General features: G+C 38.0%; 5 protein-coding genes across 12 annotated transcripts; 2 read left to right on the top strand and 3 right to left on the bottom strand.

Moving 5' to 3' along the window:
* The first annotated feature begins 202 nt into the window (after nt 1-202).
* Nucleotides 203-1,197, top strand: LOC140797883 (probable WRKY transcription factor 51). The gene is made up of 3 exons (XM_073151570.1): nt 203-602; nt 685-828; nt 923-1,197. The coding sequence occupies exons 1-3, from the start codon at nt 409-411 to the stop codon at nt 1,077-1,079; spliced, it is 495 nt and encodes a 164-aa protein (XP_073007671.1). The 5' UTR covers nt 203-408; the 3' UTR covers nt 1,080-1,197.
* A 129-nt stretch (nt 1,198-1,326) lies between these two features.
* Nucleotides 1,327-5,832, bottom strand: LOC140797882 (glycerophosphocholine acyltransferase 1). The gene is made up of 8 exons (XM_073151569.1): nt 5,576-5,832; nt 5,310-5,426; nt 5,086-5,143; nt 4,909-5,009; nt 3,830-3,925; nt 3,612-3,705; nt 2,774-3,011; nt 1,327-1,985 (listed from the first exon to the last, which is right to left on the bottom strand). The coding sequence occupies exons 1-8, from the start codon at nt 5,651-5,653 to the stop codon at nt 1,631-1,633; spliced, it is 1,137 nt and encodes a 378-aa protein (XP_073007670.1). The 5' UTR covers nt 5,654-5,832; the 3' UTR covers nt 1,327-1,630.
* Nucleotides 5,833-7,058: 1,226 nt separating this feature from the next.
* Nucleotides 7,059-10,988, top strand: LOC140797879 (serine/threonine-protein phosphatase PP2A-1 catalytic subunit). The gene is made up of 6 exons (XM_073151567.1): nt 7,059-7,612; nt 7,852-7,966; nt 8,200-8,308; nt 8,386-8,463; nt 9,624-9,815; nt 10,382-10,988. Exons 1-6 carry the CDS (start codon nt 7,360-7,362, stop codon nt 10,553-10,555), a joined length of 921 nt encoding a protein of 306 aa, XP_073007668.1. The 5' UTR covers nt 7,059-7,359; the 3' UTR covers nt 10,556-10,988.
* A 4,105-nt stretch (nt 10,989-15,093) lies between these two features.
* Nucleotides 15,094-15,982, bottom strand: LOC140797868 (uncharacterized). Its single transcript, XM_073151553.1, has 2 exons — nt 15,752-15,982; nt 15,094-15,684 (listed from the first exon to the last, which is right to left on the bottom strand). The coding sequence occupies exons 1-2, from the start codon at nt 15,866-15,868 to the stop codon at nt 15,241-15,243; spliced, it is 561 nt and encodes a 186-aa protein (XP_073007654.1). The 5' UTR covers nt 15,869-15,982; the 3' UTR covers nt 15,094-15,240.
* Nucleotides 15,983-16,494: 512 nt separating this feature from the next.
* Nucleotides 16,495-20,019, bottom strand: LOC140797245 (SNF1-related protein kinase regulatory subunit gamma-1-like). Of its 8 annotated transcripts, none has more exons than XM_073150540.1 (7): nt 19,853-19,977; nt 19,140-19,295; nt 18,662-18,895; nt 18,453-18,574; nt 17,859-18,125; nt 17,254-17,426; nt 16,495-17,051 (listed from the first exon to the last, which is right to left on the bottom strand). In XM_073150540.1, the coding sequence occupies exons 1-7, from the start codon at nt 19,869-19,871 to the stop codon at nt 16,733-16,735; spliced, it is 1,290 nt and encodes a 429-aa protein (XP_073006641.1). In that variant the 5' UTR covers nt 19,872-19,977; the 3' UTR covers nt 16,495-16,732. The 8 variants fall into 8 exon arrangements, with proteins under 8 accessions (XP_073006641.1, XP_073006642.1, XP_073006643.1 ...); XM_073150541.1 differs by having other exon boundaries at nt 16,495-17,039; nt 19,853-19,973; XM_073150542.1 differs by having other exon boundaries at nt 19,764-19,869.
* Nucleotides 20,020-20,079: the final 60 nt, after the last annotated feature.

The raw sequence follows: 20,079 nt of genomic DNA, 5'->3' as shown, positions 1-20,079 counted from the left end.
CCCATTGTGTTATGTTCTATGGTACTTGTAGTTAATCTAACACATGGCAACAAAATATAGCAAAATAAAATGGCAACAGTATTCCAAGTCTCTCTCCATGGATGATGTGGATATCATCTACTGTAGCCTTGACGCCAGAGCACGGCGTTGTGTAAACGCCACAGAAGACTTCATATATAGTTCAAACTTCAAAGTCGTTCGAGGAGACCGAGTTTAGATATGTAGACGTACACACTGACATATGAAGTCTTGATGCAAAGAGATGGCAGAGATGAAAGCAAAGAACACGTCAGTCCATGTCACGATTCCACGGGAAGTCGTCTGAGATAGGTCCTGTCCTTGTTTCAAATACTGCAGCACTAGCTCAGATTCGTTCTACCTTTGGCTGGCTGCAAGTAGCTAACTCTCATGTCATCATACTCCCCTTTGAATTCGTCGAAGTCTTTGGAGAATGATCGAGATATGTACTTTGAGATCGCCGACTATCTTGCGTTCGACGAAGGAGATTTCGTCGAGGAAGAGCGCTCGCCGCCTCCATCTCCACCTCGTCAGCAGAGTCTTGTTCTCCTGCCACAAAGTGCTGCTGCTGTTGATTGTAGCAAGCAAGTGTTTCAATATGTTCAATTTTTTTTTTCAGCACTTGATTTGAGTTGTAATTGATCGATTGTTTGTGTTTTCTTACAGAAGTAGGAGTGGTAGAGAAAAGTCTACGAGAGGTTATAACATTAAAGTTGCATTCAAAACTAAATCGGTTGTGGAAGTGTTAGAAGATGGGTATAAGTGGAGGAAGTATGGGAAGAAGGCAGTGAAGAATAGTCCTAATCCAAGGTAAATTAATTAAGTTCTATCATTTTATGTCTTAAATCTTTAGAAGTTAGCTACGTTACTAGGATTAATTATACTTAGAAAAAATGGATCACAGGAACTACTATCGATGCTCAAGTGAAGGATGCAGTGTGAAGAAGAGAATAGAGAGAGAGCGTGAAGACTCGCACTATGTGATAACAACCTATGAGGGTGTTCATAACCATCATGCTCCTTTACCTGCAACCTCATCTGACACCCAAAAGAGTTACTAAGATTCAAAGGATAGTATGTTTATACTGCTCCTTTCCAGCTTTCCTCATCTGACATAAATTTCTAATATATTGACATAAACTTCATCCTGTGAAATCTCATTTGTTTCTTATTTTTTTAGTTCTCATTCTCGGACCGCTCTTATCGGATCAAATGTTTGCATTGCACATATCAAATATTTCTTAATCCAATCGGACACAATTATACAAGTCAATAACTACTACAGACTGTCCTTCTAGCAACAGAACATACATCCAGAAATAGGTCATCAAACCCAAGCTTTAAGATTGTATACAATGTCCACTACTATTACACATTATCTTTTTGCAACAAAGCATACATCGAACGTAGATCAGTAAAGCCCATGCTTAAAAACATTCTCAAACAACAAACTGTGTCAGGAACTATTGTTTCACAAGCCATTCACTGCTGTAAAAGTTATCAGCATAAAGCTAACGAGAGCTACAAGCGCAACAAGGGCAAAGAGGAGATGAAACTAATTGCTGCTAAACCCAAACGCCCTGGTTTTCCTTTTTCTTCTCCAAAATTTTGTTTATGAACTTTTCTGGTCATCAGATGTGGTGTTGCTTGAAAGATCAACTGCAGGATGTCCTGGTTGCTCTGGAATTGGCTTCGTTTCCAATTTCTTCTTCTCCTTGAGGACGACTTGCTTTGGCATGACATCTAGAAGGAAGCTCCCCCCATTCCATATGGTTGCAGAAACCTTGAGGATTTGGAATACCACATGCATCTTGTACGACAGGAATATAGGGAATGTAAGGGCCATGGTTGCGACAGTGAAGAGTGCCTGGAACAGTATGTACATCATAGGTCGATTCTGATCACCAAGCAATCCACTTAAGCGCCACCATACGTTGTTTGCCTTTTGTGCCTTCTTCGAGAGTTCCCTGTTGGATATTGTACCAAGTTACCGACATAAAAGAAAAATGCATCAGACATCTGCCATACCAAAAAAACTACTGTGCTAATGAAATAATTGAACGACAAATGAGATAAAGTGAAGATGAACCACAAGTTGCTAAAGCAATAAATGGGGATTGAACTCATTAAGATCGTTTCCTGAGATTTATATGGGAGGCTTCACAATCTATGGAGCATCAAAGATAGCAGAGCAAACAATGCAGTTAAGTTGAGTTTCTCTAAAAAAAATAATTAACACTTTGTTTGGTTTGAAACTAAGCCCCGAATTTGATTAGTTAGTTTAATTTCTTAGTCTTAATTTTTCGAAGAGTAAACTTAATTAAATATGAAAAAGATAAAAAGATATTTAGTTACTGAAACAATTCAGAAAAGGTTCCTAAACTCAAAGCAAATGAGGCATAATCATTTAAGTATTACACAAGCAAATAATTAGATACTCACTTACCATTGCATTGGTAAGTTACCAATGCTGTTATCCATAACATATTTTGATATGTTAGAGGCCCAGAAGCCAGAAGCCTCTAGCGTATCAAAATATGGAGAAAGTAAGCTTTGTTATTTTGCATATAAGCAAATACGCAAGCACATGTATATGGACAAACACATCAGCGCACACATCCTGATATATCAGTGACCCACCTCACCTGCTGACCCAGAATATATGCACTCCTACACACACGCATCTCAGCAACAGAGGTGCAGCACCGATAGTGAATGTCATGAAATAAGTGCCATGAAAGAGGAGAATAAAAACCTGTAAGAGGTCATGACTTCAGGATCCCGTAATAGCCTCTGTCGCCGCAATACGTTAACTATGAGGAAATAGAGAAGCTGCCATAGGGTATAGGCAAATAAAGGAACAAAAAACAGCCACATCCATAAGTATGACTTGTCCTCCACATAGGGCCATGACACTCTAGCTGCTGTTCCCTCTGGATGCATGGCAGCAAAAGTCTCTGGATTCCACCAGCGAATAGTGAAGAACACTATTCCTGAAACAAATTAATATTCATAAGCCATGAATATAACTTATTCACTAAAGAAATTCGGTAAGTTAGATTCTTATGAGATGCTTTTTACATCTTAAATTTAATAAACTAACTCTTTGATCATCTTTCACCAAGCATACTTGTAGCTGGGAAAACTAAAAGGCAATTCAGCACAAGCCAAAAAAGAAGGATGCAAATTTGCAATACCAAACATAAGATTTAATGATCGATCGGATCTTTCAAGAAAAAAAGGACCTCGGCATAAGAGTTAACAGCAAAATTTAACTATAAGAAGAATAGAAGAAAGTTACAATATGAAACAATCTGAGGATTTTTCTTTCCTTTTTTTAATATTTTATCCATTCACATGTTTGATACTGAATTTCCGTAATAAGTTGGGAAAAGATGATTCTAGAATTATGAACTCAAATTTCTGTTATCTATCTCCCTAATCTGCTGCTCAACTATCTTATAATAAGAAATAATCTAAAACAGAATGATGTTGCATAGATATATTTATCGCTCCACCTAGTAAATGTACATATATATGTTTCACATACACAACTTATGCTGTTTACATGATGTTTTCTGTAGATAACTTACCAGGTAAAAGATGTATTAAGACACTGACAAGTTTGTCAAGAGAACTGAACACCAAGCTACAACGCCACACAATCAATGCCCAAGCCAGCGGCCCCTGAAATAATTTGTGTCCAATAAACACATATTGCACAAGAGCAAAAAATACTGGTGCAGGAAAAAGTTGTTTGCTAAGTCCCAATTGGAAGGCCAGTGAAGGGGAAGACTTGAGAAGTTCTTACTTCAGCAAATGAAAAGCAAACCATGAAAAGCTTTTCGTTCTTTGGAAAGAAGAGGAGCATAACCAGAAAGAATGTATTCGCATAGTAGCAGAAATCCTGCAAGATATTATGGTTATATAAAGCATACTTTAGTACAAATAACCAGAACATCTTATCAATTGGCAGGAAATAAAGCCACGTTAAAGCAAGACACTGCTCAGCCGTCCCCAACTCTAGTGGAGAAGCAGCCTATAAAATATTTCACTTGATGTTGTTTGAATGACCTTTGGCCTACAGAACAGTACAGATTATAATAAAATTATCTAATTTCAAAGAACTCCAACTTCGACTTAACAATGTTTGATTAAGTTGCTATTCTCGTGAAAAACAGATAATCATTCTGATCAGTCAACAAAATCAAAATCAATAAACTTTTTGTAAACTGAGTGGATTTCATTCCCTGTTAGAAATTAATATCTTAGATCATCAAGAATCACAACATATGTAAAATCACTTATCCAAGCCAGCAGAAAGGAATGTGTCGGATACATGATCTTTCAGAACAATGTGTCGTACAACAGGCAAACGACAATCACATGGTGCTTAGAAGCCCATCAAATTCAAACTTCTGCACATATTCTCTGTTCAGTTATTAACAGATCAAAAGGGAATTTTAACCTAGATAAAGTTAAACATACCTAAGATTAAAAGAAAAAAACAATCTGCTATACATGTAACCTGTTGTGGTTTGTGGGCCTACTGTGGCTTGTGGGTACAGGCAAAGCATGTGGAAGATGATGCAATTTGACTGCATACAGTTGTCTTATTCTATAGATATTGGAATTAGCATTTGTCAACCTTTTCAATGTTTTGCAGCTTTGTTCAAGGGAGAAGGAAAGCAAAAACTTGGTTACGCTTGCTGATCAAGCTGCCCCTTAATAAGTAAGAATTGGAATTCCTTACATATGCTGTCAACTTTTAGTCACAATTAAGAACAGAGTATAAACACAACGTTCATTCAAAGCATGCCGGAACTGGAATGTATAAAGTTCCTATATACTTAACAAAGAAGCTTTATATTCGATAAAGCATGAACTCACCAGGAGGTAATAATGCCATTTCTTGTAGCGATAGTATATCCACCTGAGAGGAACAAACGTAACATAGAACAAGCAATACACATACGGAACATCTTGTGGCCCTAATCAACAAAGCACACCGTAAGGCATCCATTGAAAACCTTCTAAACCAAAAAGGAAGGGCCACAGATCACTTACGAGCACCCAAGATGAAGCAAAATGCACCAAACCCAAGAACACCCAACAAATGAGTCACCTGCAAATCAAATTAGCGTTTTTGAAGCAAGTTAATTTAGTACAAATTAACCAATTTCACGACTAAATAGTTATAGTTCCAGAACCCAATTTACAAAACCAAGTAATATGAGCTAAACTACAGCAAATCCTATCTGGAAATAACCAAGAAGATATTCTCAAAATACCTTCAATAAGATTCTCTCGTGCTCCTCCGCTTTGGTGGCAATCTTAACAGCCTGCTCCGACAAAATCTTTTTGGTTTGATCCGCTTGTTTCGACAAAATCTCTTTCGCTTGCTCCCTCTGAGCAATAGAATCGCCAAAAAGGAATAAAGGAAACGACCCGAATGAGTAGAGACACATAGAATCAAAGAATAATTCAAATTTTTTTTAAAAAAAATCCAAAAGAACAAAGAATAGAATTAGAGAGATGGAAGTGTATAACTTTGTACCTTCGATCGGTCGGCGTTCCTTTGCCTCACCTCACGAAAGACCTCGCCCTCGTCGAGCCCGGAGTCCCCCTCCGCCATTTCCTTAGATAACAACGCGAATTCGAATAACTCTTACGCTACCCTTCCTCTATTCCGTGCTTCGCCGCGAGCGCGAGAGAGAAAAGAGAAAGCTGTCGATGGAGTTCCCAAACGAGAGCGACAGCGACACCTCCTTCTTTCCCTGTTTTGTTATATTTCACAAATTTTCTATTTTACCCCCTCTCTCTGGTTGTTATATTATTTATTCTCTGCTGGGAAAGATTGACGGAGAAGCTTTACTGAATAATACATTAATTAGAATTTAGACATGGAAAAAAACGAGTCAGGGATCTAATCGATGATTATGAAAAGTTGAGGGATTGAAATAGAACATTCCCTTCTACGATTCTTCTACTTCTACCGCATTCCGCATTCCTATTATTTCTAATATACTATGACTATGGATATGGCTATTTAACGAGCACGGAAGTCTATAATTTGTTACGATATTATAAAGTATTTTCCTTTTATATATGTAGCGTTTTCCTGCATGCATTAAAAACACACCAAGCTTTCAATTTTATAGTATTTAGATAACTACGGAAAATTTGCGATTAACGATTTTGATCTCTAATTAATTAGACCGGTTTCGATTTCCTACTGAGAAATTAATAGATTTTTTTTTTATCAATAAATTAAACTGTTTTCTTTCTAAATCGACTCTTCCAAACCGGCAAAAGCTCTTCATATGCATTTTGACTCCTACGTTTTATAGTTGTATCACCATCAAGTCTATCTCTCAAGAACATGTCTTCTTTATTTACAAGTAATTCCCAATAATACGAAATTAATACTTGGGCCCAGTTTAGAGACTCGATTTATAATATTGCTTTCTCAAAAAAATATTTTTGTCTATAAGAAAGAACATCGTAAACGCCAAAATGCACTCCCTTTCTAAGAGACGAAGGTAATTTAATAAATCTGACTTAAGAAATTATTGCATCATATAGTAACTCCTCACCTAAAGCTGAGCTAGTAATAAGTAGAATAATTTTTAAATATGCGAGATAGTTTGGTCAAAAACTCCCAGTAGAAATCGCTATCCCTTATTGGACAGCAAATGGTGAGGTGAGATCTAAATGTAGATTCCTCAAACATCGAAGATTATTAGCATCTTAGTCAAGAATATTCCTAAGTCATAAAACGAAATGGAGTTAGTTATATGGCCTCATAGAAAAGATCATAAAATAAAGTGATAATGGTTGCGTGATACTTACTTTCAGCTTTCATGGGTCATTAATAATCCACTTAATTATCATAAAACGTAGGCTTGTTTACCAAATGGGCCGACGACCCTGATGGGCCTCCATAGCCTTCGAAGAGCAACAACTTTTTCATCACATCCGCGAAGCACCACACCGCGTAAATCGTCCATTAAAGCCGTACCACCGTCTGATTACACTAAGTCGTCACTTTGACGGTCCCGATTGGGTCTACAATTCCTCTTCCTCTTTTTAATTTTCCCGGACGCAGTCCACCAAAAATAAAAGAAATTAAAAAAGAGTGGGGAAGAACGAGCAGGAAAGGCGACTTTGGGATCAGCTCTCGCGTTTCCTCCTCCGTCTTCTCCTCCTCTCTTCCTCATCCTAACCCTAATTTCGTCTCGAGATGCGTCGATGCTTCTAAGAACGCCTCGCCGGAGCCGTTCGATTTGATATTCGGCCGAGTTCGTCAGCCCGATCGGGTCGTCGCTGTAGAGGGAGGCGATGCCGTTGCACGCGGATCTGGATCGCCAGATCGAGCATCTAAGAGAATGCAAGTTTCTTCCGGAGGCGGAGGTGAAGACGCTCTGTGAGCAGGCGAAGGCGATCCTAATGGAGGAATGGAACGTGCAGCCTGTGAAGTGCCCTGTTACGGTTTGCGGGGATATCCATGGCCAATTCCACGATCTCATCGAGCTATTCAAGATTGGGGGAGACGCGCCTGATACCAATTACCTCTTCATGGGGGATTACGTAGGTCAGTACACCGGTGGAGATTGATGCCTTTAAAAGGGGATTTATGATCTTTTACTATATTCGGTTCTATTTCGCACTATCGATGGACTCTTTTTTATTTTTGGGTGTGGATTGTAGTTTATGCTAGTTTAATTCCACAAATTTCGTAAGTGTTTACATCTCATTAATTGAAATTTTTGGACTTTCTTAATCTTTTTAACATTTACCTCCGTAAACTGATTGTTATATATTATGATACAGATCGTGGTTATTATTCGGTGGAGACAGTCACGCTCTTAGTGGCCCTGAAAGTTCGATACAGAGACAGAATTACGATTCTTAGAGGGAATCATGAGAGCAGGCAAATAACGCAAGTGTAAGTGTTCTTTATTCCTTCACTCCTACTATCATATATGTCTTACTTCAGAGCTACGTGCTTTACAACATGAAGCAAATTCTGAAGCATGAGTGACAGAATATGCCCCAGCACTATTAAGGATTTTATAGTTTATAATAAGATTTATAAGATATTTTGCTTCATTACTTTTGCATGTATAAGTAATGTGTTACTTGCACGATTCCTCACCACTTATGGATTTTTGCTTTCAGGTATGGTTTCTATGATGAGTGCTTAAGAAAATATGGAAATGCTAATGTCTGGAAGTACTTTACTGATCTATTTGACTATCTACCTCTGACGGCTCTTATTGAGAATCAGGTAGGTCTCCTCCAATTCTTAGGACCAGTTTTGTTTAGCTCTTATCAAATTCTTGTTATACGTCTTCTTGATTACAGGTGTTCTGTTTGCATGGTGGTCTGTCCCCATCCTTGGATACACTGGATAACATTCGTGCTCTTGATCGTATACAAGAGGTATGCAATTATCCATCTTTTTGGTGGCTGTGCCACTAGACAGAACACTTTTACATTTCAATAGTCAATCATTGTTTGTGATAAATTGGTATAGCTATTATATCAACAAGAAAATTCGTCTAGCTTTACCTCATAAAAAATCAAAAGTTTTTGCATAGATTTTGTGTAGCAGAAAATAAGTTGAAAGTTATAGAGCTTTTATCATATCCTGTTTCCATTTAAAGCTACATGTTTGGAAACTGAAATGCTCTTATCCTTTTCTTCTATTGTGCCAATAAATTCTGCCATTATTTATATTAACATGAGAGGTGAAGTGAATGGTTTCATTCAGTTTTTATTTTTATCTTTTTCTTTCCTATACCATATCTCATATCAGCACTCTGAGTTTAATATTTAAAGCTGTCCCTTGTTGTTCTTGCCTTGTCATACATACTAATTTCTGGATTGTCCTATATGGTCTACGGATTATTTGCGAGGAGTAGCAGAGAGAGGTATACAGAAAGTACTTTTTACATTTAATAGCAGCGGAAAAGGCCTCTAAAAAATGAAAGGTTGAATTGTTGTGTTGGGAGGACTTTAATTTTCTCTGCATGTGAGTTTTTCTGCGATGGCAATATAGGGAAGAAAAAGTACCATCTTGGTTTACACTGGGTGAAATTAGTATAAGCTGTAATCAAAGCTTGTCCATTTTTCCTATAGGATACCATCCATCATTATTCGATGCTGGCTTCCTCATGACCTTGATTTGCTGTTAGACTTGTTCGTAAAAGTGGAGCGTATTTGCAAGAAATGTTCTTTGTGTTTTCATTTATATTACACCATTTAATCGGCTAAGATGTGTTGTATAATGATGGACTGAAACTAAACTGAGGTGGTTTAAGCATTTAAGGAAATATCTCAGTAAGACAGTTGAGCTGAAGATTTTTGTTTGTTAATGAAGTTTTCCAATCTTTTGCATAACTGCTATGACATTCTTCCTTTACATTGCTTGAACACTAGTATTTATTAATTTGTAATTTGCGTTATCAGTCTTAATATAGTTTCCATTTGTTGCTCTATCACCATGATTAAGGAATTAGGAAAAACCCTCAAACATATATACATGCATACCATCTTACCATAAACTTGTGTATCTACTTGTGCTCTTTTGTGCAACATAGGTACCCCATGAAGGACCCATGTGTGATCTTCTATGGTCTGATCCTGATGATAGATGTGGCTGGGGAATATCACCAAGGGGAGCAGGATACACATTTGGACAGGACATTGCTCAACAATTCAATCACACCAATGGGCTTACACTTGTTGCCAGAGCCCACCAACTTGTCATGGAAGGTTACAATTGGTGTCAGGTGAGCTCCTAGCTACTATCCTTGCTCAAATTTCAATTTATCTTCCATCAGGACTAGTATAATTTTCAACTTAAGATGTTATGCCCAAAACACAGGCACTAGTTTTGCACTTCTAGCAGCAGAAACAGGTTAATAAAATGATAACTATTGTCAGTAAACAGTGAATGAATGAGCTCATCTAAAAACATAAGGTTGCTCAGGGGAAAATTATAGAAAAAGGGTGAAGCAGCATTGACTCTGGTTTCTGGTGTTTCTCAAATGTTTTGACCAAATTGATGTCTCCACATCTCCATCGTTGTCCATCTTCAGGAAGCTTGATCAGATGTGTGGATTGGATTTACCTCCTAGATATGCAATAATATAGAAAAGAAAACTAACGTGGCCGACCACTCTAATTGATTGATTCTGTTTAAGGGTAGAGACTTTCCAAATTTCATTCAACATAGCCGTTATGAATGATCAATTCTTTTAGGCTATTTCACTGGATGATGTTATTCAACCATAGATTATTCATTTATATTATTTATCAGATATTTTATCATCCAGATTCTTCTGCATGGCTGCAGGATAAGAATGTTGTCACAGTATTTAGTGCACCAAACTACTGTTACCGTTGTGGCAACATGGCTGCAATACTAGAGATTGGGGAGAACATGTCTCAGAATTTCCTTCAGTTTGACCCAGCACCACGTCAGATTGAGCCAGATACTACGCGCAAGACTCCTGACTACTTTTTGTAAACTTAATATCCTTTAAGCTGGTTGGTAGCAATGCTAGTCTGTTCCAGTGTCTGTTCTGTAGATTTGTTCTAAAACTGGAGAGACATCATCGACATCATTCTTTTATATGGGGTTTCTTCTTCTGCTGCTGCTACCCCATGTCACTCTAGTTTGAGAAGATCATCCTGTGGCTCAACTGCATTGAGGAGTTGACAATAATGAGCAGTATTACTGTTATTCTGAAGAAAGAGTAAAAGAGCAAGCAGTACTACCTACAATCATTCTCCCAAGTCTGGAATGTCAAATGATTTTTGCAGTGTAATTTACGCTATTCGCTTAACTATAAAAAGAACCAGTATGTGAGATATCAACCGCCGTGAGCTGGTCAATTTGTGTAGGGTCTCTCTGGATTTGCTCTCTTTTTCTTGAATTTTAAATTGTTTGTTGCCGATAAGTATTGCAGAACCTGCTATACTGGAGTTGATGCCTTTAAATTCCTCATTCTATATTCTTGTTGTAAGTTAATGTTTCCCATGTCTTGGGTATGATAACACTTTTCTATAGGGGCCCTGCTCATTGGCCGTTGCACAAGAATGACTTCTATTTAACTACGAGTGAGCAGTTTGTTAATCTCCCTTAGTCGAACGGTTTTCCTTTTCGTTTAGCTGCGTGAAATTAATTGCTGATTCTGGACTGCTGAAATTTATTAAGTAATAAAATTATTTGATGGCTTTCAACTAGTGTTTTCTTGAGATATTCTGCGCTTTAGTTCTTATTAAATAGTTACAGAGTTATGATAGTGACTTGGAAGGCGAATGATCGTTGGAAAAACTATCTGCGTATAATAGATCTATCATATGTTCAACTTCTCTAAAAGATATCAATTAGATGGACGGGCATAATTTAATAAACCAGGGGCTGTTTGTCTCCCAGTTTAAGGGGTTACGTAAGCTATGATCCGTCCTTCGACCTTGTAATTAATTGCATTCAAACGATACACTTCTGAGATAAGATAGTGAATAAGTGTTCCTTTTATCCTATAATCATCATAGTTTATTCTTATTTTTATTAATAAAATATTAAAACAAGGATAGTGATAATCTGAATTTGGTCTACCCACCACTCCTTTTTCAGAATAAACATACAAATAATCTAACTAGTGATAGATTAAATAGAGAATGGTCCCACTTTTATTCTTCCTCTCACCAAATTTCTATCCTTATTTTTCTTCCTTACCCACAACGCAACGCAATCAGAGAGAGAGAGAGAGAGTTTAAAGTTAGTTATCCTTCTACGCCTACCATCCGAGATTCTAAAGTGCACCGCTACGCGGAATACGAAGAGGTGTGTCCGTTCGGAAAAAGTAAAACTACGGGCGGGCAGATCCGAGAGTCAGAGATATGGCTTGCTTTCCGGAACCTTCTCCTTTCGTTTATAAATATTGTCAAACCGCAGAAAAAACTTCATTTATAATTTCTGGGAGATATATGTCTGCTGCTCTGCTCCCCACGAGGCAATCAAAAGAAAGATAGAAAGGGGTAGCGTACGTTAGTTTCCACCGTGCCTCTTTTTTCTCGTAACCCAAAGCTTCAACGTCACTCGATCCTCTCCGCCTCTTATTGCCTCGAGAGATAGCAACTAAAACAGCCTACACCTCTCTTTGCATCTGATTTGAATGGAACGAAATAGGAGAGGAGATGTTATTCTTCTCATACGTTCGAATTGAAACCTATGAAATTCGATTAAATTAAAGTTTAAGAGAGGAAGAGACTTTTTATCTTTCCATTTCTAACACGAAATAAGGGGAGAGATCATCATTTTCTCTCTCTCTATCTTCTTTTTCCTCCTTTTATTTTTAATAAAAAAAACATATATATAAAATATATTAGAGAGACTGTTGATCTTCTCAATCAAGAGATGAGAACAAGACTAAGTCATGATCCGCGTTGCACAAAGTCAATAGATTAGGCTATGGGAAAAGATAATTTCAACGAACGCAAATATCAGTGTTAGGGATGAGTCATGAAAGCAATATATATGACAAATACAATGAACACGTCAGGAAGATACAACTAGTTGCCTGTCGTGCAAGGAGGCAAGTCTTTGCCTTGTCGTTATTAATCAAAACAATCAAAGTCCTTACCGTTCATATTAAACAAAAGAAGATTCACCGCCGGGAAACTTCGCGGAAGTTGCGAAGCTGAATCGAAAGAAAAATTCTATAAAGAGGAGCGTTTGCGGGCATACATATTTCCGGGGACGGGGTTGGGGGGGGAAGAAAAATGGAGAGTAGTTGTGCAAAAACCCCTCTCGTCCGCAGCGAGACGAAGGCCGACGATTCCGACTCCAATGGAGGAGTCATCTGCCTGCGCACCTTAGCGTCGAGCACCATGCTCCTCGGGGTGGGAGGCGTGGTGGTATACGTGTCACCCCACAATCCTTGGTCGCTGGTGCTCACGATAGGCTCTTTTGTTATTCTCCTCCTCTTATATCACTGCCTCCACATCTTCGAGAACACTCCGGCGGAGTCACCGAGGAGGCATACCCTCAAGGCCGCGGTGTGGGCACTCTCCACTCTTTTGACGGCCATATTCACGTACCGCGTGTCAATCGTTATGCCAATGATGGCGGCTCTAATTATATGGAGTATGGCGGGATTAAGCATATTGGGTGGCTTTTTTTTATTATTTATGTATGACGGTGCCAGGACTACCACCGATGGCAATGGTCATCTTGACGTGGACGTGGAAGACGAGAAACCACTGAAAGAGGCCGGCGTGCCATAAACATTTTAACACAAAATAAAATGCAAAAAGAAGCACCTAAATATTATATCCGAAATAAAATTAAATTAAATTGTATGAGAATATGAGTGCTAGTCATCGTGATTTATTGTTGCTGTTGGTCATGATGTCGTGTATTTATATATATATATATTTTTTTTAAAAAAAAAATTGATATTGTGTGAATTATTATTTATCTATGATGATCATCACGCCACGCCTTCTGGGAACGATCCTCATGTTCAAGTTCAAGTAGACGGTGAGAAACCGTTGAAGAAGGGGGCCGGGATGCCCTTAAATGTTATTACAACGCTGTCGATGCGAGCTCTCTCCTGTGTCTTAAAAATACACAGATTGGGCGATTGACAACATATATAATGAAATGAATTCCCACTTTGTTCCCAAACAACGAGCTGATCAGATGAATTTTATTTCAAATGAGAACAATTAAATTCTATTCCTAGCAACAAATAGCCTAGAATGTTACGTGAAAATTATGGATAAAAAAGGGGATCGAATTATAAATAGCTTTAAACTTTAAAACAACAAATTATTAAAATAGAGGGCTAGCTATTATTTTGAAGCATTCCTTTTGATATGCTACTTGCCAGTATTGTCCTGGTCCTCGACGATCTAATCTGCTTTGGCTGACTACCTCTCTTACATGACTAGCATATATCGTATTAACGTAGTACTGCATATTGGAAAGGTTGCAGCCTTGCAGGGGGGAATTATTTTAGGTAGAGGACATAGGGAAAGGAAAAGACATTTATATTTTACCTCTGAATAAGTCTAATTTCATTTTATTTTCAATTATATCACTTTCTTCTCTTATGATTGTGTTTCAATTAACATCTTTATATATTTTTATCATACTTGACCAATTTATAAGTTAAATTTAAAAATATTCGTTAAAAGTAATAGTTGAGCAATCTAAGTGTAACCTATAATCCTTGATAATCTGTTTGAAAATTTTGTTAAAAAATTTAAATCTAAAATATAGTTATCAAAATCGGACTGAACCGATAAATCGATCGTCAAACTTATTCGATTTTATTATTAGTCCGGATAAAAGCGACAAATACTAACTAATCTGGTGGTTGAAATAGTGAACCGTGCAACCCGACTGATTTTTGGTAAACTGATCCGATCAATTATTTTTACAAAATTACATACTTATATTTTAATTTTTTAATTATTCTATTTATATACTAATAGTATTTAAGTACTAAATTTTTTAAAATATGTAGTTTATAACCTATCTATTATTTTTTAAATTATATATATATATATTCTCTTAAAAGTTCCTTGTATGTCTATCAATTACTTTAAATAAACTACCATTAAAATTTAAACAATTTAAATATAAAAAGATAAAATTATTCTTATTCTTATTTTCAAATATTTCTCTTGGTTAACAATATTTTTATTTATTTTTACATTAAATAACATAACTTAAAAATAACTATAAATGTATCTATATAAATAAATTTGTTTTGCTAGATATATATAATTATACTACTTTTATAGATATTTTATTTATTTTTAAAATTATCTAAATATATTTATATATTATTTAAATAGTTTTAAAAACCAGTAATCCGACCGGGGGCGTGGGGGGCATCTCCCCCATTATAGTTACTTCAGGAGGCCTTAATTAAGAAATGGAGATTTAAGTAAAGGACTCTCCGCCATACATAGTCATAGCTTAGCTTGTACAATAGAAATGCCTATGGGAAGTATGGGGGTTTCTTGCATTAAAAGAAGATTATTCACTGAATGAAAATTTTGTTATAAGGTAATCGCATCAAACTCGCAATAAGAATTCATCAAACATAACCACATTTTACAAGAAAATTTTGGAATCCTAAATTAAAATACGAGCATAAAGAGATAACAAGAGAAGGGAAAGAGTGCGTACTCTCATTCCGATTCCTGCAACCCGCCGAGCACGACGGACCCAACGAAAAGACCCGCCGCCCCAACCCCGAATGCGGCGGCGAGGACGGCCTGGGCGGCCACGAGGACGGTGGAGTCGTCGGGAATTATAACGATGACGGCGATCGCGGCGACGAGGAGAGGGAGGGAGACGGAGGCGAGAACCGAGGGGGAAACGGTGGCGGCGTTCTCGAGGAGGCTGAGGAGGCCGAGCTCCTCCGCCTTGGAGAAGAATCCAAGCTTTTCTATGGAGGATAGGGTTAAACCGAGCTCCTCCGCCTTGGAGAGGAGCCCCGCCTTCTCGACTCCGCTTAGAACCTTGCGCTTCTCCAGCTTCTTGATCACGTCGACGGTGACCTCCTCGCTCCCCTCCGTGAAGATGCCGGCGCCGAACCATTGCTTCTTCCAGTTATCGTCGTATCGATTCACCTAAGCTAATTTGGTTGGTTATAAGGATCAAATTTGGTTAGAGAAAAGGGGGGGCAAAAAATGGTACCTTTTTCTTAGGAGCCATGGCGAGAATCTTGAGTGGCTTTCTTCGGGAGGAGGATAGATGGGGACGAGAGAAGCGAGAGGAAGAGGAGAATGTAGAGGAGATAGTAGATGCCGCCATCGATCTCTCTCTCTCTCTCTCTCTCTCTCTCTCTCTTGTTTCTCGAAGAGCAAGAGGGATTATAGGTTGGATTTAAACGCAGAGGTATTTGCTTCGCTCTGTTCCCCTGCCTTTCGTGTGAACAATTGCACTCGGGAAAAGAGGATCGGAATTGGGCCAATGGAAGGAGAGGCTTATCTCAAGTGAGGGCCCACCAAGGGCTCTTCAAATATAATTGCAGCCATGCTTTTATATCTATAAAAATTGAGTCATTTCCTACACTACTGACTACTCTTATATATTTAGAATTTCTTATTTACTTCTAGAGTTGTATGGTTATGCATACCTCTCTGTTATTTGTATAAATATCCCTTTCGATTACTTTCCAATTTAAATCTCAATAATTTAATAGTTTTTGTTAACTTTAAAAATTAACTCTAAAGAATATATATATATATATATATATATAAGAGTTTTAAAAAATATACATGTATATAATTTGAGAGGTATATATATGAAATATCAACTGTAGGGGGGATATATGCAAAAAAAACCTGAAAAAGAAATAACTCCATGTTCATACGAGGAGAGAGACAAATTTAGATAAGAAACAGATGTCCAATTTCTGAGCTTATGTAATATTCAAGTTAAGAAAAGCTAAGCCAGCATCATAAATTGCATCATAAAATATCACCACAATGACCACAATTGATTGACAAATTGACTCTCTGATGTCTCTCTCTTTAGCAAAGTATGTGAAGCACAAAATACTTTTAACGACAACAAACAAAATGTTGTAACACAAGAGTAGATACACAATCAAAAGCCAGTCAACATAGAAATTCAGAAAGTGACACAAATGCTCTCTACTTTGGCAAGCAACACTCAGGTTTTAGCCGTCCCACCATCGAGCATCTCCATTGCTAGTCCGAGATAGTTATCAAAATAATTTGGGGGCTCATTTATGAAGCAAGAGATGACATCCCTGAGTGTCACAACGCCAACGACTTCACAGTCGTCACCCTCGACTACGTAAATCCTGTGAACTGAGTTGGATGCCAGGCTATCAATAACGCTCCCTAGGGTTGCATCAGGTGCACATGTTGGTGGAGGTGCCGCCATACTGTTACCATTTCCTGAATCTTGAACAGATGAACCTATGGTCTTTATGAAATCCATAACAGTTAACTGCCTGTTGAACCAACTTTATTTGGGTCATTTGCGTGAAAAATCAAAACAGTTCAGTTATCACTGTTACAAATCACTAACTAAATCCAATTATACGTTGCCGGATTAGTATGGCAGGTATGAAACATTCCAGCAAAATAAAAATAAAAAATATTTTGGTGTTCTCAAAGATTGGACAAACACTTGCTGAAACTCAAATCACTTGGAAAGTTCAATACCTGAAATTTGAGAACAGGTCAGGCCTGAGCAACAAGAACCTGATATGGCGTATGCTCACATTACCAACAAGCTTTCTTTTTGGGCCCTCTATTACTGGAAGGCCACCGATCCGGTTGTCCCTCATCCGCTTGAACGCTTCCAGGATCAAGTCATCGCTGTTGATGCTTACAACCTGAAAAGGAAACATCGAAGTGGCATCAGTACCTGTCATCCATAATGTATTAACTATTAACAGGTTAACACATACACATCTATGACACAATTTCTGCTACTTCCTGAAGTAAAGAGGAATATTTCCAAAAACATAAGTGGCATGGTTCTTGCAGATAAAAAAAAAAATTAGAGACATTGGATAAATTGGAGGACAATATGCATCCCCCAATATGGACTACCAATTTAACAAACGAGAGACCTTCAGTAAAGTCCTTTATTATGTTCTCAGGAAAAGGTATAACCATGAAAATTATCCAATCAAGACCTATACTGATAGGATGTAAAACACCAACATAGTTGTTTAACTAGAAAAGTTTAAAGATCCCGCATATTTTTACTTAAAATTTTAGAGAATAATACAAGAAAAAGGATGCAAAGCTGATGAAATAACCTCATCATATGACATAAACGGAAGTCCTAAGTCTGAAAGAGGAAGCGCAGCAATGCAATCAAACCAGTCCCTTCCTTCGCATTGCCTGAGGCCTTGCACAATAGCTGTCTGGGTAATAAAATTCCTAATAACTGGCTTGTCAGGTTCAACAACTGGAACATTTCTCAATCTGTACTTTGAGAGCAGCAGCAACACGGTGAGCATTGAACTGTCGAGCACAACAGGAAGGAATGGAGCCCATCGATATGTCTGAACAATTGATTTAACCTAAGCAGAAGATTAATGAAGAGAATGTAACTAAACAAACTTTGTATTTGAAAGGAAAAGCAATCGAACAATGTAAGAGTAATCCAGATTAAAAAATTGCACATATTATGTGCAAAAATATCTGCATACAACCAAATAACTGAACATTGGAAACTAAAAGGAAAAGTTGGAGAACAAAGGACTAGCCCTATGAACAATATAGAAGACCTAGTTTCATGAACAAACAAAATGATAAAGAAAAAAAAAATCATTCCAAAGGTCACTTATCGTGCTTTTTGTAGCTCTGGGATAATCATGCAACCACAAAAGTACAAATAAGGTGCATACTGTTGTCGATTTGAAAGGTTCTTCTTCAAGCAGGACTTTGTAGAAATCCACTCCCAAATGATCAGCAGCAACTGGAGCATCCTTAGCTACACCTCTTTCCGCAGCCATTCCACCAGCCGCTGCTGCACCAATTGCAGCAACAGTCAAACCAGCTACTACGGCTGGACTAGCTGTTCCCAGAGCTACTGCTCCAAGGGCACCAACAGTACCTGTTCCAACCCCTGCAGCAGTTGCTGATCCTACTGCAAGAGCAGCAGCAGCAAGTTCTGCATTTTCCAATACCCAGAGAATGACGGCTGCATAATCAATAATTCCCAAATACCTTCCTCTCAAATCAGTAGGAGTCTCAGCATCCGGATTTGTAACTGGAGCAGCCATTATGTTGTTTTCTGATAGGATACGAACAGCATCAAGTACAGAAGTGTCTCCCGGAATCTCAATAACTGCACAGAGGGGAAAGATGAGTGTTGTAACTTGTCAGGTAGAATACTCGACTTCAAGAAGAAAATTATTATATAGTATAGTCTCATTCCAAACAAGCAAACACATAACGCAAGCACTACATGGCGCCGTTGAAAAAATACCTGAACAATAGCAGTTCGCCCTTAACAACCTAGAAGCTGATCCGAATGAAGAATATAAAGCATAGTACAGACAAACAATGCATGAAACGAAATAGTGAAATACCTTGGCCCCTGGGAACATCAGGAAATGATGAAACTGGAATCTGAGCAAATGCAGCAGTCAAAGACTCCTGTAGAAGAAGTGGCAACTTCTTTTTTGACTCTATAGCCTCAAAGTAGGCATCATTATTTGGAATTTTCGAGGTCATTTCAGCTTCAGCTATTTCAGGAAACAACGAGTTAGTTCATCGACAACTGCTATCTTCCAGACACCAGAGGTATAACTGTGAACAATCAAAGTTTCGCTATCCAAACAACAAGATTACGAGCAATGCCGAGATCCACTATGACAATACAAGACCGAAAGCAGAGGAAAAATTCGCGAGAATTCTCACGCAACCGTATCAGCAGTCAAGATTACAACTCATAAATCAACTCAATCATTTATCACCTCTAAGATGCTAGGTTGAGTCATACAATCCCTTACATACTAACCATGGAAGAAAAAGATCAAAAGCTCTGTCTGGCAAATTTAAACAGAACAGTCTCTTTCATCGGCATTACATCAAACACCTTACGGTATGTAAAAAAGTAACTCAACAGCAACAAAGTCATCAAAGTATCATCTAGAGATAAAAGAAAGGCTCCTCATTGGAACGAAATAGCGCATAAGATTAGCATAGATTACCAAAACTAAAGCAATCGAGGGTGAGACATCATCCAATTCACATCAAGCTATCATTAGATCGCGAAATTTTAGAGGGTTCGAGCTCTTACCTCCTCTTCTCGGTTTCATCCAACTATGGCAGCGGATACTAGTGGAGATGGAGGTGGTGGAGGAGGGCGTGCCACGTGGTAGCCCACTAGGCCCATGTGTCTCCCTCTCGACGTGGACCGTGGACGTTACGAGAAAACTGGCCACGCTAGGCACGTGTACTGAGCGTGAGTAGGAAGGAGGGCATATTCGGAAAAATATCTACTTGTAGTTATATTCTTATGGTTTA

Source organism: Typha latifolia, chromosome 11 (genome assembly GCF_019914945.1).
Source record: "Typha latifolia isolate L0001 chromosome 11, TyphaL0001v2, whole genome shotgun sequence".
Lineage (NCBI taxonomy): Eukaryota > Viridiplantae > Streptophyta > Magnoliopsida > Poales > Typhaceae > Typha > Typha latifolia.
This window is presented reverse-complemented; position numbering and strand designations above follow the sequence as displayed.